Genomic DNA, 20,535 nt, shown 5'->3' on the forward strand with positions numbered 1-20,535 from the left:
TGTGTTCCATTTTCCCAGTCTAAATTACTACACTGCTACTGCTAATGGTCCCCACAGGGGTGAAAAACTTGCTGCTGTCATCGGCAACACTCGCAAAATGTATGAAGGCATAAAGAAAGCCTTTGGACCAGTAGTAAGGAAAACTGCACCGCCAAAAACCTTGTTGGGAAAGATTAGGACAGACCACAGCATGCAGATGAAGTGATGGACAGAGAACTATCAGGAACTGTACTTGCAGGCAAACATGGTCTCTGACACAGCCGTCAACAGTATCCAGCAGGGCTGGGTGATATAGCAATATATCATCCAAAGTTGGTTTAAAGTCCATATTGTGATAATTGGTTTCATACTTTTTGACCTGACAATATATTGCAAATCATGATGTGTGTGTGTGCTTGTGTGTGTGCACGCTACACAAAAATCACAATGTGGGGAAAAACCATGAAACCAATCAATGCCTCTACATAGCTCCATCCTTATTTCAGACATTGTGATATATCAGAATATCAAAGTGTTTAACTGGTGACATATGATGTTGTTGAAAACCAGATATTGCCCAGCCCTACTGTTCACCTCTGGAATGCGGGTGGTGCTGTGGTCTAAACCACAGAGCCTAGGGCTTGCTGATCAGAAGGTCAGCAGTTCGAATCCCCACAGCGGGGTGAGCTCCTGTTACTCGGTCCCTGCTCCTGCCAACCTAGCAGTTCAAAAGGACGTCAAAGTGCAAGTAGATAAATAGGTACCGCTCCAGCGGGAAGGTAAATGCCATTTTTGTGTGCTGCTATGGTTTCGCCAGAAGTGGCTTAGTTATGCTGGCCACATGACCCAGACGCTGTACGCCGGCTCCCTCAGCCAGTAAAGCAAGATGAGCGCGCAACCCCAGAGTCGTCCACGACTGGACCTAACGGTCAGGGGTACCTTTACCTTTACCTTACTGTTCACCTCTACATAGTTCCATCCTTATTTCAGACTTCATGATATATCGGTATATTGTGATGTCGCCCAGCCCTGGTATCCAGACTCTGCCTCTCTTGGGAGAGCTGGATGTCCCTTGCTCTCTTCATGAGCTGAAGAACGCCATCAACTCCCAGGCATGTGGTAAAGCCCTAGAACAGGATTAAATCTGAACAGAATTCCCGAAAGCTGTCTCTAGCTCCTCCCTCATGATGGACCGCCATGGCCTTCTCTCTCAGTGTTGGCAGCAAGGATCAGTGCCACAATATATGTGCGACTCCGGCACTGTGACCCTCTACAAGAACAAAGCTGACCGCCATGACTGTAGCAACTACAGTGGAATCTCACCGTCAAGAACTGTGGGGGAAGCCCTCACCCGTGAAGTTCTCAACAGATTACAGTCGCTCGCTGAAAGGGTCCATCCCAAATCACAATTTGACTTTAGAGCTCAGAGGTCAACAGACGACATGATTCTCTCACTGAACCAGATGCAAGAGGAGCCCCTCATATATCACCTTCACAAACCTGACAAAGGCCTTTGACCTCGTTAGCTGAAAAGGACTCTTCACATAGCTCACCTAAGCGCCACAAGATGATTCCACGAGAACATGCATGGCAATGTCCAGTAGGATGGCTCGTTCTTGGCCTCTTTCCCTACAAAGAGTGGTGTGAAACAGGGCTGCCCCAACTCTCTGGGGCATGTTCTTCTCCTGGTTGCTCTCATCGGCCTTCAGCTCGACTGAAGACAGTGTGTGCCTCCATTCAAGGAGTGACAGGAGTCTGTTCAACGTGCGCCAAGACGAAAGTGCAGCAGGTCCTTATCTGAGAAATGTCGTTTGCAGATGACACAGCCTTGACAGCACACTCTGAAAAAAGCTCTTCTGAGACGCATCAACTGTTCATTAATTTCAATTAGTGTACTCTGGGCACAGCTTAGTTGGAGACAGCCCTCTGTTTGGATCCAGTGGGGTGCCATTTTGAGTCAAGATGGCCGACTGAGCCTCCCATAACCATTGATTTCAAAACAGCAACGATCCTTTGGTTTCTTGGAATTTCCTAGCAATGCTTCTAGAAACATTTTTTTAAAAAGAGAACAAAATACTTCAAAAAATCCAGACTCATCTATACATGGGGGAAAGCATTAAACACCTCCTGGCTCTTTGCCACATCTCTGATAGAAATCAGATCACTTTGTCTCTACTTTAAAATAGTCAGGAAATCTGATCACGGATCTGTTTTTGCCCCTTGGCTCTCTCTCTTTATCTTTAAATTTAAACATGGAAAGGACCCCTTGGATGCAATTTTTGGCTATCTTTGACAAATTGGCCATTAAAATCCTATTAATGTGGTAGATAGCAATACGGGTGGCGGTGGCAAGGGGGCATTTTTCTTGGTGCAAGTCAGACGCCAGACTGCCTTCCGTTCCTCAGTGTGGATTCAGCAGAGAAATACATGAAAACCTTCTTGATGTAGGAAGGAGTCACTCTCAAGTACCCTCTTTTTCCATTCCTTCCCTAATAGTAGCAATTACTGAGCACTGAGTCTCGGAGACAGCTGAGACTCGTACACTTTACTCCTTGGCACGATGCCAACGTCTGAAGAAAATTACAAATCTCTGCCTCCCCCCCCAAAAGCTTCCTGTAGCATAAACAAAACTAAATGAGGCATATCAACAACACCACAAAAAAGAGCGATCGGGCAGGAGGGGTGCTCAAATTGCTGCTGCTTCCATTGGTCAAAGACCAGATAGGTATAGAATCATAGAATCATAGAGTTGGAAGAGACCACAAGGGCCATCGAGTCCAAACCCCTGCCAAGCAGGAAACACCATCAGAGCACTCCTGACATATGGTTGTCAAGCCTCTGCTTAAAGACCTCCAAAGGAGGAGACTCCACCACACTCCTTGGCAGCAAATTCCACTGTCAAACAGCTCTTACTGTCAGGAAGTTCTTCCTAATGTTTAGGTGGAATCTTCTTTCTTGTAGTTTGGATCCATTGCTCCGTGTCCGCTTCTCTGGAGCAGCAGAAAACAACCTTTCTCCCTCCTCTATGTGACATCCTTTTATATATTTGAACATGGCTATCATATCACCCCTTAACCTCCTCTTCTCCAGGCTAAACATGCCCAGCTCCCTTAGCCGTTCCTCATAAGGCATCGTTTCCAGGCCGTTGACCATTTTGGTTGCCCTCCTCTGGACACGTTCCAGTTTGTCAGTGTCCTTCTTGAACTGTGGTGCCCAGAACTGGACACAGTACTCCAGGTGAGGTCTGACCAGAGCAGAATACAGTGGCACTATTACTTCCCTTGATCTAGATGCTATACTCCTATTGATGCAGCCCAGAATTGCATTGGCTTTTTTAGCTGCCGCGTCACACTGTTGGCTCATGTCAAGTTTGTGGTCAACCAAGACTCCTAGATCCTTTTCACATGTACTGCTCTCAAGCCAGGTGTCACCCATCTTGTATTTGTGCCTCTCATTTTTTTTGCCCAAGTGCAATACTTTACATTTCTCCCTGTTAAAATTCATCTTGTTTGTTTTGGCCCAGTTCTCTAATCTGTCAAGGTCGTTTTGAAGTGTGATCCTGTCCTCTGGGGTGTTAGCCACCCCTCCCAGTTTGGTGTCATTGATAGTCCAAGATTCCAAGGCAGGGATTAGATACCTTTGGCTCTCTGGATACTGTTGGACTCCAACTCCTGTGACCCCCAAGCCAGCATCACTAATGGTCAGGGGTGATGGGACTTAGAGTAGAACAATACCTGGGTGTCCCCCAGGTTCCCCACAATAGTCCTAAAGAATGCCCAGAGCAGTTTCCCAAACTTCTGGGCTACTGCAATGCGCTCTACGTGGGGCTACCTTTGAAGGTGACCCGGAAACTACAACTAATCCAGAATGCGGCAGCTAGACTGGTGACTGGGACTGGCCTCCGAGACCACTTAACACCAGTCCTGAAAGACCTACATTGGCTCCCAGCACGTTTCCGAGCACAATTCAAAGTGTGGTGCTGACCTTTAAAGCCCTAAACGGCCTTGGCCCTATATACCTGAAGAAGCTTCTCCAGTCCCATCGTTCAGCCCGGACACTGAGGTCCCGCTCCGAGGACTTTCTGGCGGTTCCCTCACTGTGAGGAGTGAGGTTATAGGGAAACAGGCAGAGGGCCTTCTCGGTGGTGGCGCCCACCTGTGGAACGCCCTTCCACCAGATGTCAAGGAAATAAACAACGATCTGAGGTTTAGAAGACACCTGATTAGGGAAGTTTTTAATGTTTGATGTTTTATCATGTTTTTAATATTCTGTTGGGAGCCACCCAGAGTGGCTAGGGTGGGGTATAAGTAATAAATTGTTGTTGTTGTTGTTGTTACAGTGGTAGCTCAGGTTACATACGCTTCAGGTTACAGACTCCGCTAACCCAGAAATAGTACCTCAGGTTAATAACTTTGCTTCAGAATGAGAACAGAAATCGTGCGGCAGCAGCAGGAGGCCCCATTAGCTAAAGTGGTACCTCAGGTTAAGAACAGTTTCAGGTTAAGAACGGACTTCCAGAACGAATTAAGTTCTTAACCCGAGGTACCACTGTATTATTACGTCTCAGCCTAACCTATCCCACGGGGTTGTTTGGGGGGTTAAATGAGTGGGGAGAACTATACGTGCCGCCTTGAACTTCTTGGAGAAAAAGGTGTGATATAAAGGCATGTCATAATAATAATGCTATCAGTGGCTGCTAGTTATGATGGCACCACATTGGCTGCCTCCGAACTAGGCTATTAGTTCAAAAAGTGAAACAAAAATGGCTTCTAGAGGCTGTAATAGGCTTTGTCTTTGCTGACACACCAGAGCAGGATGGATCTGGTGCTCTCTCCAAAACCAAAGTGAGCTCACCTCTGAACGAGACGAAGAAAGAGAGGCATGCTCGCACCCTCCCACTTTCAAGGCTAGTGAGGGATAGCAGTTCTCCTTTTCCTCCTCCAGATAAAATTTGTGCCGCTCGCATGAGACCAAGATGGAAGTGAACTGGCGAGCAAGTCGGTTGCCTAGCAGTAAGCTATGGCACGGTCTCTCTGCCCATCACCTTTGCTCCCACAGAACAGGCCCCAAGCCAGCCCCTCAGGGAATACTGGGGACCAGGCATTTGATCAAATTAAAACCTCATTAAAGACCCAGATTCCAAATCTGTAAATCTCTTGATTAAAGAATTAATTGATTAAGCACACTGATGAATCGATAAATGCTTTCAGCCCTGCTTGTCTTTCCGCAAATTACCACAGAAAGTTGGCAGAGGAATAAAGCTGCTTTAAGAATGTAATTGGTCATGTTTTCGGAGTGAACTGGATAACCTTTTGAGGCTTCCCACCGCGCTCTAAAGTGCCTGCAATTCATGGGCCTCCTTCCTCCTCCTCTGGAATAATTGGGCTCCTTTTTGCATTTTTTGGGTAGGGTTTGGGAAGCAGGTGGTACATATCTGTGGATGAAAGCACTTCCTGAGTGAATTATATAAGAGCAGGATGCAAGAGCAAAAAAGTCCTTGCCCCCAGGCGTACAGTCTAAAAGACGTGAAGCGAAGGGAAAAAGGTATGGGGAGGGAAGAGGAAGAAAGCAAACTCATGCACCCATTCTTAAAGTTAAATAGCACGTCTTATAGCTATTGTTTTGCCCTTCTGAGAAAGGAGTACAAAGAGACTTATATAGCTTCTTTTATTTTACCCTGTGGGGTAGGTTAGGGCATGGAGGGGGGGGCAAAGTGTATCAGAATGACACCCCAGGTACTCCTATGGGTGAGGCCCAGGGAGGGAGCTGTTCCTTTAGGGGCTTGAAGAATGGAATTTGAAATATACTCGGAGTCGAGAGTGGATTTCATGCTCTTTATTCAGCTCATAGTGGTGAGGAGGAATGGAATTTCCCCCAGAATGTCTGCTTTATATACATTATTTACATAATGGGCCCCACGTGATTGGCTAATTCCGGGATTCTCCTGTAAGCCAATCAGGTTGCGGATTCACTTCCACCTGGAGCTGGATTGGGTGGCTCCTGTGGACCAATCAGACTGCTGCATTCTGGGTCCTATTGTTCTAGGACCAATCAGACTGCTGCCTTTTGGATCCTATTCAACTCAGTACATAACAGAATTCCATGCTGAAAAACTGAGTAGGTTCTCTTTTCCTGGAGTTGCTTCTAGGCAATCTGTTTTTTTTGAGCATTCATTCTGATTCATTTGCGCTGTGTTAACGTCAGTGCTTCTCCACACTTTCCAGTGCATTTTCCTGTCTTATCACACACACAAAAATCAGATCTTAGGGAGTGGAGAAATGGTTTGTTGGGCAAGACCAGGGGCAGGCAACCTAAGGCCCATGGACCACAAGCGGCCCATGGGGGTCATTTAACCGGCCTCTCGAGCTGCCCCCAAACTGAGCCGCCCGCTTGGCGAGTCCCCACGCGCTGTGCTAAACCGGTGCAGTGCGGCACGGGGACTCGCTTTTGCAGCGCTGGAAATCTCGTCTGCGCAGACGCCGGAAATCACGGGCACATGTGCTCTGCTGGAGTGAACCGGCCCAGGCAAGGTAAACCTTGCCGACCCTTGGGCAAGACCTTCTTGTATTTGACTGAATCCCACCTGAAAATGATGACATTCTGGAAGCCCTGACTATGTTCCTGTCTCAGAAATGGCCTGATGATGATGATGATGATGATGATGATTTATTATTTGTATCCCGCCCATCTGGCTGGGTTTCCCCAGCCACTCTGGGCGGCTTCCAACAAAGATTAAAAATACATTAAAATGTCACATGTTAAAAACTTCCCTGTTTTCTAAATGTCAGGTAGTTGTTTATCTCTTTGACATCTGATGGGAGGGCGTTCCACAGGGCGGGTGCCACTACCGAGAAGGCCCTCTGTCTGGCTCCCCGTAACTTGGCTTCTCGCAGTGAGGGAACCGCCAGAAGGACCTCGGAGCTGGACCTCGGCATCTGGGCAGAACAATGGGGGTGGCGACGCTCCTTCAGGTATACTGGGCCACGGCCGTTTAGTTAGTGGGTTGTCACCACGCTTTGTCCTCTACTACTCTCCTGGCTCCAAGCATGTGCTTGGCTCCTAGATGCTCCTTGCTGGTTCTCTGTCACCTTAAATAGCTCAGCGCCTCTTGCAGACGCTTCCAAGCATCTGGATATCCCATCTGGTTCCTGCTCACCTTAGCTTCACTACGATGCTCCATCACTGCTACGGAGCCAAGTCAAACCTAATTTGATTGGCTGCGTTTGCAAGAGTTGTGTGGGCTCTACAGGCCTCAGTTTGTGTGGGGGGACCTCTAGAGGCAGAAAGGGAGCCGGAAAAAGGAGCGAAAGGGCTGGAAGAATATGTGTGAGAGAGAGGAGAGGAGAAGAGAGTTGGATTCAGCACAGGTGTTAGAGAGTTGGACATAGCAAGAAGTCAGAAATTCACAATATCTTTAGCCCATGGCTCAATCTGTGCATCAGAGGTTAGAATGGAAAAAAAACGAGCGTTTGCCCTGGGCAGAAACAATGCGCCTTGCAGGACAATGTTCATCAAAGTTGTTTTGTTATTTATTTTATGGTGATGGTCTTTGGCTCCGGATTTCTAAATGATTTTGTAGCTGAAATGTAGAAATTCAATGCCAAGAACGGCAAATGTCTTCAAAATGTTGTACCATTCTCTGCCAAGAAATATTTCAAACTGAAAGGAGGGTGAATGTGACCATTCCTCTTTATTAGTTAAGTCTGGCTTGTATAAAAGTTAGTGTGCTGGACAAGGGCTAGGGTTACCCAAGTTTAAATTTTCAGTAGGGATGGAGGGTTAATAATAATAATAATAATAATAATAATAATAATAATAATGGTTTGGTTTGTATTTTAATGGGAAGTTTCCTAATTGGCACTAAACAGTGTGCAAAGCAAAAGCCATATTTACTTCGGAATTCACACTTTTCGGAATGTTGCAAGGCAGCTTTCCAGTATGTGTACAAAAATGTTTTTCTTAGCGGGGAGAGAGAGCTCATCAAAAAAAAAAAAAATCAACATTAAAAATAGCATTATATATACACACAGCTTTATTACGGCCCATAGACCGCATTATATAATATGTGCATTTAAAAGTATGGTAGCTGGTAGCTCGGTTTCCCACAATGCAGTGCTCCATTGGGTGGCATTGTGGGAAATGTAGATAGAGGCTCCCACAAGCTGTGACTGCCATCACTACCTGGGTAACATCTGAGATGACCCATCCAGAGGATTCTTTGCCACAACTCTCTCACACCTTGAGCTGTCCTAAACGGCAACATGGAGACAAAATTTCGAAATTGAGCCCTGCTTAGGACTAAAAAGGAGGTGGAGAAAAAGGCTGACTCCTTCCATAAGAACCCAGGATTAAAAATACCTAATTACATAGTGATGTATAATTACTGGCAGTGTCTGCAAAGTGTGCGCGTTCAGAGGAGGAGTAAACTGCACCTGTTGGCTGGGGTATAAAAATAACTGTTTTGACTAGAAAAGAGATAAATCTGGATGGAAGGGGAGGATGTAATTCTGAATGTAATTTGGTTAGCAAAGGATAAAGCTTACAAGTGCTAAGGCTTCATTTAGCAATCATCAGAGGCACATACTTGGCTCCGAGTTCCAGTGAATTAACAACAGCGCTACACACACACACACACAGAACGTTTTGTTCCAGAAAGAAATGAGCAAATCAAATGGTCACAGACTTGTAATTACTGAGGAGAGAGAAATAAGCTGGTTAAGATGTGGCAAAGGTAAAAGTGGGCTGTTGAGTACATTTTGGGAGGAGGGAAGAAATGTGATTGAGAAAACGTTTTAAGCCCCGCTGATTCACCAAAGGCAACCTGCTTAAAAAATGCTTCCTTATTTGGTATGAATTTGCACCTTCGCAGCACTTCAACTTCTGCAAAGGTCTTTCTCTTCTACTATACCCATTCTACAGACAGGAATTTGAGGCTGAGAGATCCTGGATAGCCCAAGTGACGACAGACCTCCCACATCACATGCAGCTTGGCCCTCAGTATGTAGGGGGGGGGATCGTCACACCTGGCTGCAGGATGTCTGTACAAAACCCAGTTCAAACACAGACTCAATACCTGGCTTTGCGATATCTGTTCTTTCATTTCTCCCAAATAACTTCTCAAGGGCTGAAATGGCGCCATTATGATTCCAAGGTTGCATCGCTCATTGCAACGATGTACATTATATCTTTCCCTTCTTATGTATTTTCTTCCTCTTATATGTTGTCCTATGCACTCCTAGGCATTATGAGGAGATACTGGATCAGGTATTGGGGAGAAATCTGATTTGATTTGCATTTAAGGGGAAGCCTATCTATTTTGCACTTCCCAGAACAATATGAGAGCCAAAACACGGATTCTCAGAATTTTGCAGTGCAGTTCTCCAGCAGAATAAGTGTTCAGAAATGTGTCTTATCGGGCGAGAGTATGGCTAAAAATGCACAGGTTAGTGAAAATGATGGGCATGAAAGCTGGAATGACACATATGGGAATTCTGTTGGCAGTAAGTTGCACTGGGCAAGTGACTACACAAAAGGCTCAGTCTCTGTAAAGGCTGACTGAAATCAGGCCTGTGGAGGACCACTCACATGGCCCCATCAGGAGATCAAGGTGGAGCATGAGGAATAAGGTGGTCCTGCCGGTATTTTGGGCTCAAGTTGTTAAGGGCTTTTTGAATGAACACGAGATCCTTGAACCTGTCCCAGAGGCAAGCAGACTACCAGCACTTCTCTTCGCCAAAAGAAGTAACATATTGCTAGTTAGTAGTTTTTTCTAACATCACACGGCCATTTGCAAAAGGGCTTTGCAATACGTAGCCACGTCACGAGGACAAGCCATCGACAACAGCAGTTTTAAGTTTCAACCATTAGTTTAAAACCAACAGCAGCTTAAAAAAACCAAAACAAAACTCCAGTGACACACAGCACATTTACCTGGCACACAAACAACTTCGGCGTTCTCTTAAAAGCTAGCGGTAATGGGGCCCTATGAACTTTGGGGCATTTCAAAGGCACTAAAAAGGTTTGGTCCTCAGTATCCACCCATCTTGGGTTAAACCACAGAGCTTAGGACTTGCAGATCAGAAGGTCGGCGGTTCGAATCCCCGCAATGGGGCGAGCTCCCATTGCTCAGTCCCTGCTCCTGCCAACCTAGCAGTTCGAAACCACGTCAAAGTGCAAGTAGATAAATAGGTACCGCTCCAGCAGGAAGGCAAACGGCGTTTCCATGCGCTGCTCTGGTTCGCCACAAGCGGCTTAGTCATGCTGGCCACATGACCCGGAAGCTGTACGCGGGCTCCCTCGGCCAATAAAGCGAGATGAGCGCCGCAACCCCAGAGTTGGTCACGATTGGACTTAATGGTCAGGGGTCCCTTTACCTTTACCTTTTTTATCCACCCATCTTAACAGCATGTATTTGGTATCACCGCTCTCTCTCTCTCGCTGGAGAAGGGCCATAGCTCAGTGTTACAGCATCTGCTCAGCTTCAGTCTCCAACATCTTCAGGTAGGGCTGGGAGAGACTCCTGCCTGAAACCTTGCTTCCAATACAGTGTTGACAATACTGCAGGTGGTCCAAGCACTGGTCTGACTTGACATAAGATCTATGTTCCCTTGTCTCTGTCTTGAGTCAGCACCATTGTGGGCAACCACAGTGGCGGCCAACTAGCACACATTGGAGAACTTTGCTACTATTGCTGTTGCCACCCGTACTCTTCTAGTAAGCCCACTCACCTGCCTCTCTCCACATCTGTTGGTTAAAAAGTGGAGCGTGGAGTGACTGTCCACCTGTATCGAGGACACCAGAAACCTGGAGCTGGCCCTGGGTGCAGTTACCCGATGTGCATCTGGTCTCCAAACTGTCAGCCTACCTGAATGTGCTGAAAGAGTGGATTTCCTTCCGTGAAAACTTGCCGATGGTGTGCGCCGATTTCCCTGAGTTGTCCTAGGCTCACTCATCGCTTTCTGTGACGACTCTTAGCGCATCAGAGTGCATGAAACCTCAGCTCACCTCTTTCCCTGCTGTCCCACAGCCCTATTTTTAGCCTGTTTACCGCACACTGTATATTAATCACTTCTGACAAACCACAATAGATTTGCCATCTCGGTCTTTCGCAATTCACACGCAGTCCCGGTGCATGTGCATATTGAAATCTCCGGCGAGCTGCAGAATGGGAAAGAGCAAAACCTCGCACGCTGCCATTCATTTTTATTTCATAGGTTGCCTGGCAGGTGAGGTGATCTGGATATAATAGAGCTGCCACCTCAGCAGCAAAAACAAGTCTGCCAACTCCTGTTGAGCTCACGGCTTTGCTGTAGCCACACGCCTGCTCTTAAATCCAACAATTGCCCTAGGGAAGGTGTAGTACATCTGCTTGGCATGTAGAAGGTCTCCGGTTCAGTCTCCAGCATCTCCAGGAGGCCTGGGGAAGACTCCTGCCTGAAGTCCTCAGGAGCTGCTGCCAGTCAGTGTGGGGAATATTGACCTAGATGAACCTTTACGGCAGCTGACTATATTCCTATGAAACATATATTTCGATTCCCTATTTTAGAGAGATTGTTGTTATCATCATCATCAATGTTAACTTGAAAAGGCAGTTTACAGAGCTTAAAAGAACCACCCGCAGAGACATGAACAGCAGTGATAAAATGGTAGGTTTTATGTATTTATTTTTAAATAAAACCCAAACCCATCAATTTCACTAATGTATAAGTAGCAGGAACAGATACATAAGTAAATAGCTCAGGAGATGTTCAGGAATTATCTACAAGGGCTAACGCAGAGTTAGCCTTCAAAATGTTTCCAGAATTAAAGTCCTGATATTAAATAACTGCACTATATGGAGACCGCTACAGCAACTTGGGGAGACCCAAATTCTCAATCTGCCCATTCTCTCCCAACTTCAACAATGCCCACTAATAGCAAAACCGGGCTTTGAAAGAACTGAGGCTGTCCAAAGTGTTGCCTATAGAGCACTGAAGAAATCAGAATTGTTTTCTGTTAAGGCAAGCAGTGGAGGATTTAACCCCCCCCCCAAAAAACCTAGCAAGTTTTATTTAAGACTTTTAAAAATCCTACATTGCTCTGCTTTAATTACAGAAAAGCTTCTCTTTGCAACCCTGCAGGCTGCGTTCTAGACAGCCTCGCATTGAGAGGCCAGCAAAGCCTTTCGGAGGACAAAAACAAACATCAGAAAGAAAGACCATTATGAAGCAGTACATATTTCAGAAAATGAGTAACTAAGAATTCGATGCACCCTATAATGAATGAATGAATGAATGTGTGTGTGTGCGTGTGTGTGTGTGCTGTGGCAGTTCATAACATAAAATGCCTTACTTAGATGTCTCTTAATTATTTTAAAGTAAGAAAGAGACATCAATTTCTTCTCCCTTCCCCATAAAGTATTATGGAGGAAAGTGAATCCCTTTTACTTTCTGCACAAAAACAACCCCTGGACCAATTTATCTGCAATTTGGCAGGCTTAATCTATATGCGAGGGGCTCCTGTGCCTGTAAATTTCAGCCACTCTGGCCAAAGTTGGAGAAGGTCTAGCTGTTTTTAATTCCCCATTACAGTGAATGGGAGAACAGAGGGCTTCCATTTACACAAATGTCTCAGAATCTGAAACACAGCTCAAAGCAGAGAGTTCACAGGGTGATTCAGAAACAGATTGGATGTGTGGGTTTTTTAAAGACACATATGCAAAGTGGATCTGGGAGCATGTGTGTCCCTCTAGTTTTTAGCATGTGAATCTGAGCATGGACATCTCATGCTTCTGCATCACCCAGGGCGCGAAATTGACTTCCAAAGTGGGCCTTGAGACTAGTAGTTTAGATCCTGTATAGACAGAGGGGGGAAATGAGTCAACAATACCAAAACTTTGAAGGCTTAGATGGCTTCTAGCTGCAGCCGACACTTGGAAATACGAATCCAGAGAGTGTGACAGAACAGAATGCTTTTACCATATATCTGAGAGTAATTGCATAGCTACTTCTCTGAAGACACCCAGCCAGAAATCACCTGTCGGTGACTAATTCTGATTTTGGGTGTGCCAAAGTAGACGTGTGTGTATAATCAGAGTTCTTTTCTTTTGTCTTTTTTTAATTTTAGAATCAACCTTGTCCTATGTTAGGCAGCTGGAAGCAAGAGTAAGACAGCTGGAGGAGGAAAATCGCATGCTGCCCCAGGTGGGTGATTTCCTATTGCTAGGTACGCTAGCTCAGGTCCCTAGCTAGAATATTGGCACAGGCTCCTTTTGTTGGTGTTTGACCCCATCATGCAGAGTATCAAAGCCTTGATTGAGCAGTTGAGCTTGAATGAATCTGAATGCGTTTCATGAGACAGGTAGCCAATTTACTTGTCACCAGGGTTCACTGGGGTCAGCATCCCAACCTACAATAGGATCAGGGCCTCCAAGTTCATCAAGGAGGAATCCTTGAGGCTGATGAGGAGCCGGAGGTAGATGCTGTAGCCAAAGCAGACCAAAAAGGTCTTAAGTGACAGGTTCAGGGTGGAAAGAAGAGTCTGAGGAGGATCTCAGGTTGCAGGTCCTAAGGCTGATACTTTATAGAACTAGGTGGCACTCTGTGGGGTCCCTGGGTCACCTGATCAGTGCTGAGTCAGATGGTATGGCTTGCAGTATTGCTGACATCATGTTTCTGGGTAACCCAGTACGGTCCACAGGGGATAAGGAACTTGCGCCCAATTGGTAGGAGTCCTGATTTAAAAGCTCATGTTGGATGATGGTTTCCTGCAATAGTGAACTCAGGTGTGGTGAAGGGTGCCGGCAGAATTGGAGCCAACATGACAAGTCTTAAGCAAGACCCCTCCTTCTGCAGCAACAGAGCTACCCTCCTGGAAATGGATTGCACAGGAGACCTCCCATTGAGCCACAGTGCATAGTTGCATTATGGAATTTGCCACCACCATATGTAGCGATGCCGCCAATGTAGACAAGCAAACTCATAGAGGATGAGGTCATGGATGCTGGTCATGGAGGTCGCAACAGACTTCTGCGATGGAGCTCTCCCCTCCTCTCTGGTTTCCTGCAGTACCTCATGCTTCCTCAAGATCTGCTTCAGAGAATTGGAGGACCTCCTGGATCAGATTTTGAGAGTCTGCCCAGAGGGGAAGGGGAAGTCCCATTGCATGAGTGGAACTCCATGCATGCTGTGTGGGACACAATCCATGATAGTATCAGATGCTCTGGAGGCAGTTTCTGGAGAACAACAGTGAGAGAGGGGGATTGTCTTCAGGTTCTGCTGGTGGACTTCCATAGGCATCTTGTTGACCACTGTGAGAACAGGAATCTGTTCTGGATGATCCTTTAGTTCAATCCAGCAGGCTTCTTCTTATGCTTTCACTGTCCCTTCCGTAATAACCCTTCCAGTTGTTTAGTGCAATGACTCATTCCTGTCTACCTTTTGGTACCCCTCTGATCACATCTGTGAAAAATGGACCTCCCTCCTTTGTAAAAGTGGACTTAGCCGCACGGTGCTTGGTTCCTCTGTAGGCGATTTCTCCCACGCTGGTATAAGGGAATGAGTGAAGCCTTTCCACCCACGTGGTTAACAACCAGATGATGTGGGCAACAGCAGGGCCACTGCTGCATGCAGATGACTTCACACATTCCCTTACTTGTGTGAGATCCACCGCCAAGAGAACAGCAAGTAAATATGCCAGGGGTGTTCGTCTGTCATATTCTTGAGGTGGTTGTGAAATGGTGGGAGTGGTAGTCCTTTTGAAGTGCAGCTTTCGGCACTTTGTGAGCTGAGCTAGGCTTGCTTTTAAGCACCAATCTCTCTTTCAAGAAAGCTGAAACCTCCCGTTCCAGCAATCAAATGCACTCGCATCCTTTTGTTTTAATTTCTCATTAATGAACACCGTCAAGCACATGCGCTTGGGGTGTTTCAGATTAAATGCTTTCTCACGCTTTATCTTTGCCCTCCACCCCCCTTCCCCAAGTGTTGCTACTTCGCTAGCAAAATCTCACTGGAGGCTCAAACCTGTGTTGTGGAATGAATTTTTGATTAAAAGAAGTCTAAAGTAACAAACGGCCGGCTTCAAGCGTTCATGGGTTTGTCGGTCTTCTTTCTAATCATATTCTATGGAAAGCTTTGGATGTTGGAGGATGTCTTCCAAAGCCCCATTGCAGTAATCCAAATTTCAGTTGTCACGGCACAAATAATTAGCTCGGTTCTCGAGCTTTCACTTCTAAGCCTTTTCAGGTGGGATTGGAGGGTGGGAAAAAGTGGAAGAAGAAACTCAAAATTTCCAGGAACAGTTTAAAGTTAAAAAACAAACAAATCAGAGGCAGTAAATGTGGGAATGGTAGTGTTCCCTATACGGCCTAGGACCCTCGTACCTACGGGACCGCCTCTCCTGGTATGCCCCAAGGAGGACCTTATGGTCTGCAAATAATAACAGCTTGGAGACCCTGGGCCTCAGGGAGATTAGCCTGGCCTCGACCAGGGCCAGGGCCTTTTCGGCTTTGGCCCCAGCCTGGCGGAACGCTCTGCCACAAGAGATCAAGGCCCTGCAGGATTTGACATTTTTCCGCAGGGCCTGCATGTTGGAGTTGTTCTGCCAGGCCTTTGGTCAGGGCTCAGCCTGACTCCCCTTCTCTTTTTGTATAAGAACTAGTATGAAAGAGGCTTCCCACCATTCTCACAGGACCATATAAGAACAGCGTAAACAGTTGGGCCTGATGAGCATTTACTGTGCCCAACCCTAATCCAGCAGAAAGCCTTCTAATTAGATGTTAATTTGATCCTGACTTGTTTTTAGGAGGTAATTTAATTATTGCTTGATTTTATACCAATGTTATATATTAGTTGTTAGCTGCCCTGAGCCCAATTTTGTCCGGGGAGGGCAGGATACATTTTTTATTATTATTATTATTATTATTATTATTATTATTATTATTATTATTATCACTAAACTTCTTTTTAGAGGAAATTTCCTGACCCCTGCAGTTGGTGGCTAGCTGGCCTGCCATGTTATCATATTATTGTAGGAGGCGTCAATCAGAATTTATTCTGAACCACCAATTTGAGTGCAAATGATCCCCAGGCCTGCAAAACAAAAGGATATAAAACGAGGAACATTGCCTCTGATGTAGCTTAACAGTTCACTTCAAGCTAAAAAGTTCATACAAAGGTTATGCAGACCCAGGCTAGAACCATGTGAGGAATGAGCTGTGAGTGAACTAAACCCACCTGACCATTTGAACATGCGAGAATCTTGGCAAGGAAGCTAGATATCCTCGCATGCTAACTCAGGGTCAGGTCAGTGTCACCCACAAAAGCTGTCAAGCTGTCAACTAGGGAAGTATCTTATCTCTTGGCAAAGGATCTAAGAGGAATGATGGAAGACATGCCAAAAAAAACTGGCATCATATACTTGCAGCATGTGCATCTTGTGTCATAAATCATATCAGAACTGTTGTTTTAATTGCTCCCACATCATAGATGGCAGGTTTTTGACCAATTGGAGCTTCCCACATCATATATGTCTTTTGTCTTTTGACCAATAAGAAATTTCCATGTCTTCTCTGTGAAGGAGGAAATTTCAATGCAGTGGAGCAGGGTCAAGGTATTAACTAATATGTATGAAATTTCAGATACAGTGGTACCTCGGGTTACAGACGCTTCAGGTTACAGACGCTTCAGGTTACAGACTCCGCTAACCCAGAAATAGTACCTCGGGTTAAGAACTTTGCTTCAGGATGAGGACAGAAATCGCATGGCAGCAGTGCGGCGGCAGCAGGAGGCCCCATTAGCTAAAGTGGTGCTTCAGGTTAAGAACAATTTCAGGTTAAGAACAGACCTCCGGAACAAATTAAGTACTTAACCCGAGGTACCACTGTATAGCTATATAATCCCTAGTGTGGTAAGATGCCTTTGAAGCAGGCATTTTTTTAAAAAAACAGTTTTTAATGAACCGCCCTGCTCCCCACTGCATTTCCTCTCTCCCTCTCCTTCCCACTAAGTGGAAGCATCCATTAGGAGGGTGCAGTGCTGAGTGCAATGCATCAATTGGAAAGGTGCTGTGCATTATTTCAGATGCATTGCTGGGGAAAAGATGGTGCCACTCCTCCCAGACCTACACCTGTTCTAGAACCTCTTGACAAAGATTGATGTTCCCGGGTAGCAACTCTTGAGATACCTACTGCTAAATCCAACTCGGGATATTATTATTATTAATAATAGTAATAGTAATAGTAATAATAATAATAATAATAATAATAATAATAATAATAATAATAATTTATTTATACCCCACCCATCTGACAGGGCTTTCCCAGCTACTCTGGGCAGCTTCCAACAAAATATTAAAATACAGTAATGCATCAAACATTAAAAGCTTCCCTAAATAGGGCTGCCTTCAGATGTCTTCTAAAAGTCTGGTACAGTGGTACCTCGGGTTACAGATGCTTCAGGTTACAGCCGCTTCAGGTTACAGACTCCACTAACCCAGAAATAGTACCTCGGGTTAAGAACTTTGCTTCAGGATGAGAACAGAAATCGTGTGGCAATGGCGCAGCGGTAGCAGGAGGCCCCACTAGCTAAAGTGGTACCTCAGGTTAAGAACAGTTTCAGGTTAAGAACGGACCTCCAGAACGTATTAAGTTCTTAACCTGAGGTACCACTGTAGTTGTTTTTCTCTTTGACATCTGGTGGGAGGGTGTTCCACAGGGCGGGTGCCATTACCGAGAAGGCCCTCTGCCTGGTTCCCCGTAACTTGGCTTCTCGCAGTGAGGGAACCGCCAGAAGGCCCTCGGCGCTGGACCTCAGTTTCTGGGTTGAATGATGCGTGTGGAGACGCTCCTTCAGCTATACTGGAAGAGTCAGCAATCTCTGTTTGAACTTGTATTGAAGGCTTTTCTCGAATGGCGTTGAGGGAAGTGTGAGTGATGGGCCTGAACTGCCAGCACTCGGGCATCAAAGATGGGCCCTGCTGGGGCCATGGCAGCTGCCAGTGGATGCTGGGTGTTGGTGCCAGCCCTGGTCGCAGCCTGCACCATACATGGGGCGGGAAAGTGTGTTCATGTGGGCAAGCTGCCCCAGTTTGGCGCTTTGTTCTGAATGTGTGAACCAGCACGAAGTATCACAGCGTTTAGTGATTTTGTAGGTTTTCCATTTGGCCAGGCGGTGAGTTAACGAACGCTGCTGCTCCCAGTTGGCCTGAGACTGGACAGGATCCAAGCTGCTTCTATGACCGTAGATGGCAGTTTTGGAGCAAGGAAACAGGCTCTGCCCAAGAATCGCAGCAGGCTGCTGGATCCTTGTCCCACAGATCATGTCAAAAATGAATTGGCTGGCTGCACAAAGGCATGTGTGTATCATCACTTTATGGCAGCGCTCACCCAAGTGCAAAGCTATGAAAGCCAGCTGGGTGGAAATATAGTTTGGAAGACCTAGAAATACAGTACAACCTGCTTTCAGAGAAGGTAGAAATGTTCTTTGCAGGAGTTGCCCACCAAGGGCGTCTTGAAAATGTCAGGCATGACATAAAGCAGTTTCTCTGGAATCATCAGAGGCCTGGTACCAATTTTCTGTTTTGGTGTGGTAATCACAGGTTGACTCCTGCACTTTTTGTGCCTGTATAAAAAGTTCCTAGTGGTCACATGGGAAAAGAGATGCTGTTGTGACGGCACACAGCATGGAACATTCCTAAACATTCTAGTTGCTGATGGGACACAGCTGTCGGGATGTTTGCAGTTTTGTTTCTGTGAGGAAAGAGAAAGTTGGCAGTTGTGACTCTGAGTAAAGCCGCACCTGTACCCTAGGGACAGGAGTAGCTATGTGGGATTGGAATGGGAGTAAGATCAAGTTGTAAGAAACTGGAACATTAGGGGAGAGGGAGCCTAGAAACAGAAGGAAGAGTACAGCCACAAAACAAGGGCCACTGTGTTTTTGTGTGTTTATATACAGGCAGTGACCGTTTTGTGTGGGGATTACATTCCAGATCCACCTGCGCTTTTATGGGGCTAATTCTAGACTAATAGACTAATATTGAAAAAAACAGAAACTGGGGGGGGGGGCGGGATACTTGAGGAATTAATGTTTTCTGTTCTCCAGTCCAGCTGGAAGGGATGTTACTAATAAAGATGCAGAAATTTGCCATTTCTCAATTTGTTGTTTTTGATTTATTATTATATTTCTAACCTAATCAGTTATCAAAATTTGTAAATGTTTTAATGCCCACATATATGTCCCCCCCCCACATATATTTATAGTATTGTGAGCAGTTTCCCCTAATATAATGGGTGGTATTCAGTGCCAGTTCTACTCAGGGAGATCCTTTGAAGTTAATGGACTTGATGAACATGAACTTAGGTTCATTAATTTCTATGAGTCTACTTTGAGTAGGACTTAATTGAATACAGCCCAATATAATTATGCAAGCTATTTTAACTAATATATGTGTTTTAATGCACACTTCCCCCTAATATGCATGTTTTCCTATACCTTTTTTCTTGTTGGAGAACTGCACAATTTGGAGAAGAGTGTATTGTTAATTGGGTCAGTTCACGATCAGATGTGAACTGAATCGAATATCTTCTCCGTTGCTAGTTATCAGTGCAGCAAGAGATTGACTTTTTCTGTTGAACTGGCTCTATTTCTTCTAATAGACAAAAACCAGAAGCCTGCTAATGGCATTCTTAAAATAATAATAATCATCATCATCTGGTAATGTAATTTGCCTTAAAGTGTCACCTTTTAATAGAACAATACGGCAGCGAAAGCTATTGCCAGGACAACACTATCTGAACAAAACAGATGGATTCCACCTTTGTTGCCAGAAGTGTACAAGCAAATGTACAAGAGCTGGAGGAATTGAATCCTCAACTTCCATGGCAACGCGGCAGAAGTCGGACAAAGACGAGGCAGAATGCGCTTATGCAGAGGTTAGGCAATGAATCAGAAAAGGAAATATCTTTGTGGATGATATTTGCAGTGGTGGTGTCAAAGACGGCAGAAATATACTTCATAATTACTTCTGAGCAGGGCGAGTTATTGCATATTCCATTTCTTTTCCCGTTATTGGTTTTGGTATATAAATAGGCCTCTTGGACATAGCCGGCCCTGTCATTAGGCAGAGTGAGGAAGCTGCCTCTGGTGGCAGATGCTGGAGGGTGGGAAGCAGAGGTAAGGTGTTGTGTATGCTGTGTGTGGCCTGCCCTGTATGCCCAACCCCAGCTGAGCCTTCTGCAGAGAAGGGTGTTGGCCCATCGGCAGTGTTGAAGTAGAATCTTGGCTGTCAGTCCGGTCAATTTATGTCCATGGAATGGGAATGGGTGCCATATTGTATTCTGCCTCAGGCAACGAAATGTATTTGGATGGCCCTGTTTTTGATGGGGCCCAGAAAACAGAAATATGCAAGCAAAGAGTCTTTCACTGGGTTGCTGCTTCAGAGCCTAATCAACCCCACAGTATGGAAGGAAGGTTATTTGTGATGGAAGAAACATAGATGCTCTGCATCTAGCTTAGTACTGCTGACACTGTCTGGCAGCGTCTCTTTGGGGTTTCAGGTGGGGCATTCCCAGTCCTACCTGGA

At 45.7% G+C, this 20,535-nt stretch overlaps 1 protein-coding gene across 7 annotated transcripts in view; it reads left to right on the top strand.

Moving 5' to 3' along the window:
• CCDC85A (coiled-coil domain containing 85A) overlaps nucleotides 1–20,535 on the top strand; it is a 154,204-nt gene that overhangs the window by 103,200 nt on the left and 30,469 nt on the right. For 3 of the 7 annotated variants that reach the window (XR_014545841.1, XM_083605335.1, XM_083605336.1), the window contains exon 3: nucleotides 13,084–13,160. The exons of 3 other annotated variants lie outside the window; for them this stretch is intronic. Coding sequence is in view for 2 of the 4 variants with exons in the window: in XM_083605335.1 (XP_083461461.1) it covers nucleotides 13,084–13,160 (77 nt within the window). In the remaining 2 variants the exon portion in view is untranslated. Of the gene's footprint in view, nucleotides 1–13,083; nucleotides 13,161–20,535 lie in introns of those variants that run through there. One more of the 7 variants, XM_083605339.1, reaches the window with a different exon arrangement.

This window comes from Podarcis filfolensis (assembly GCF_964270895.1).
Source record: "Podarcis filfolensis genome assembly, chromosome: 3".
Lineage (NCBI taxonomy): Eukaryota > Metazoa > Chordata > Lepidosauria > Squamata > Lacertidae > Podarcis > Podarcis filfolensis.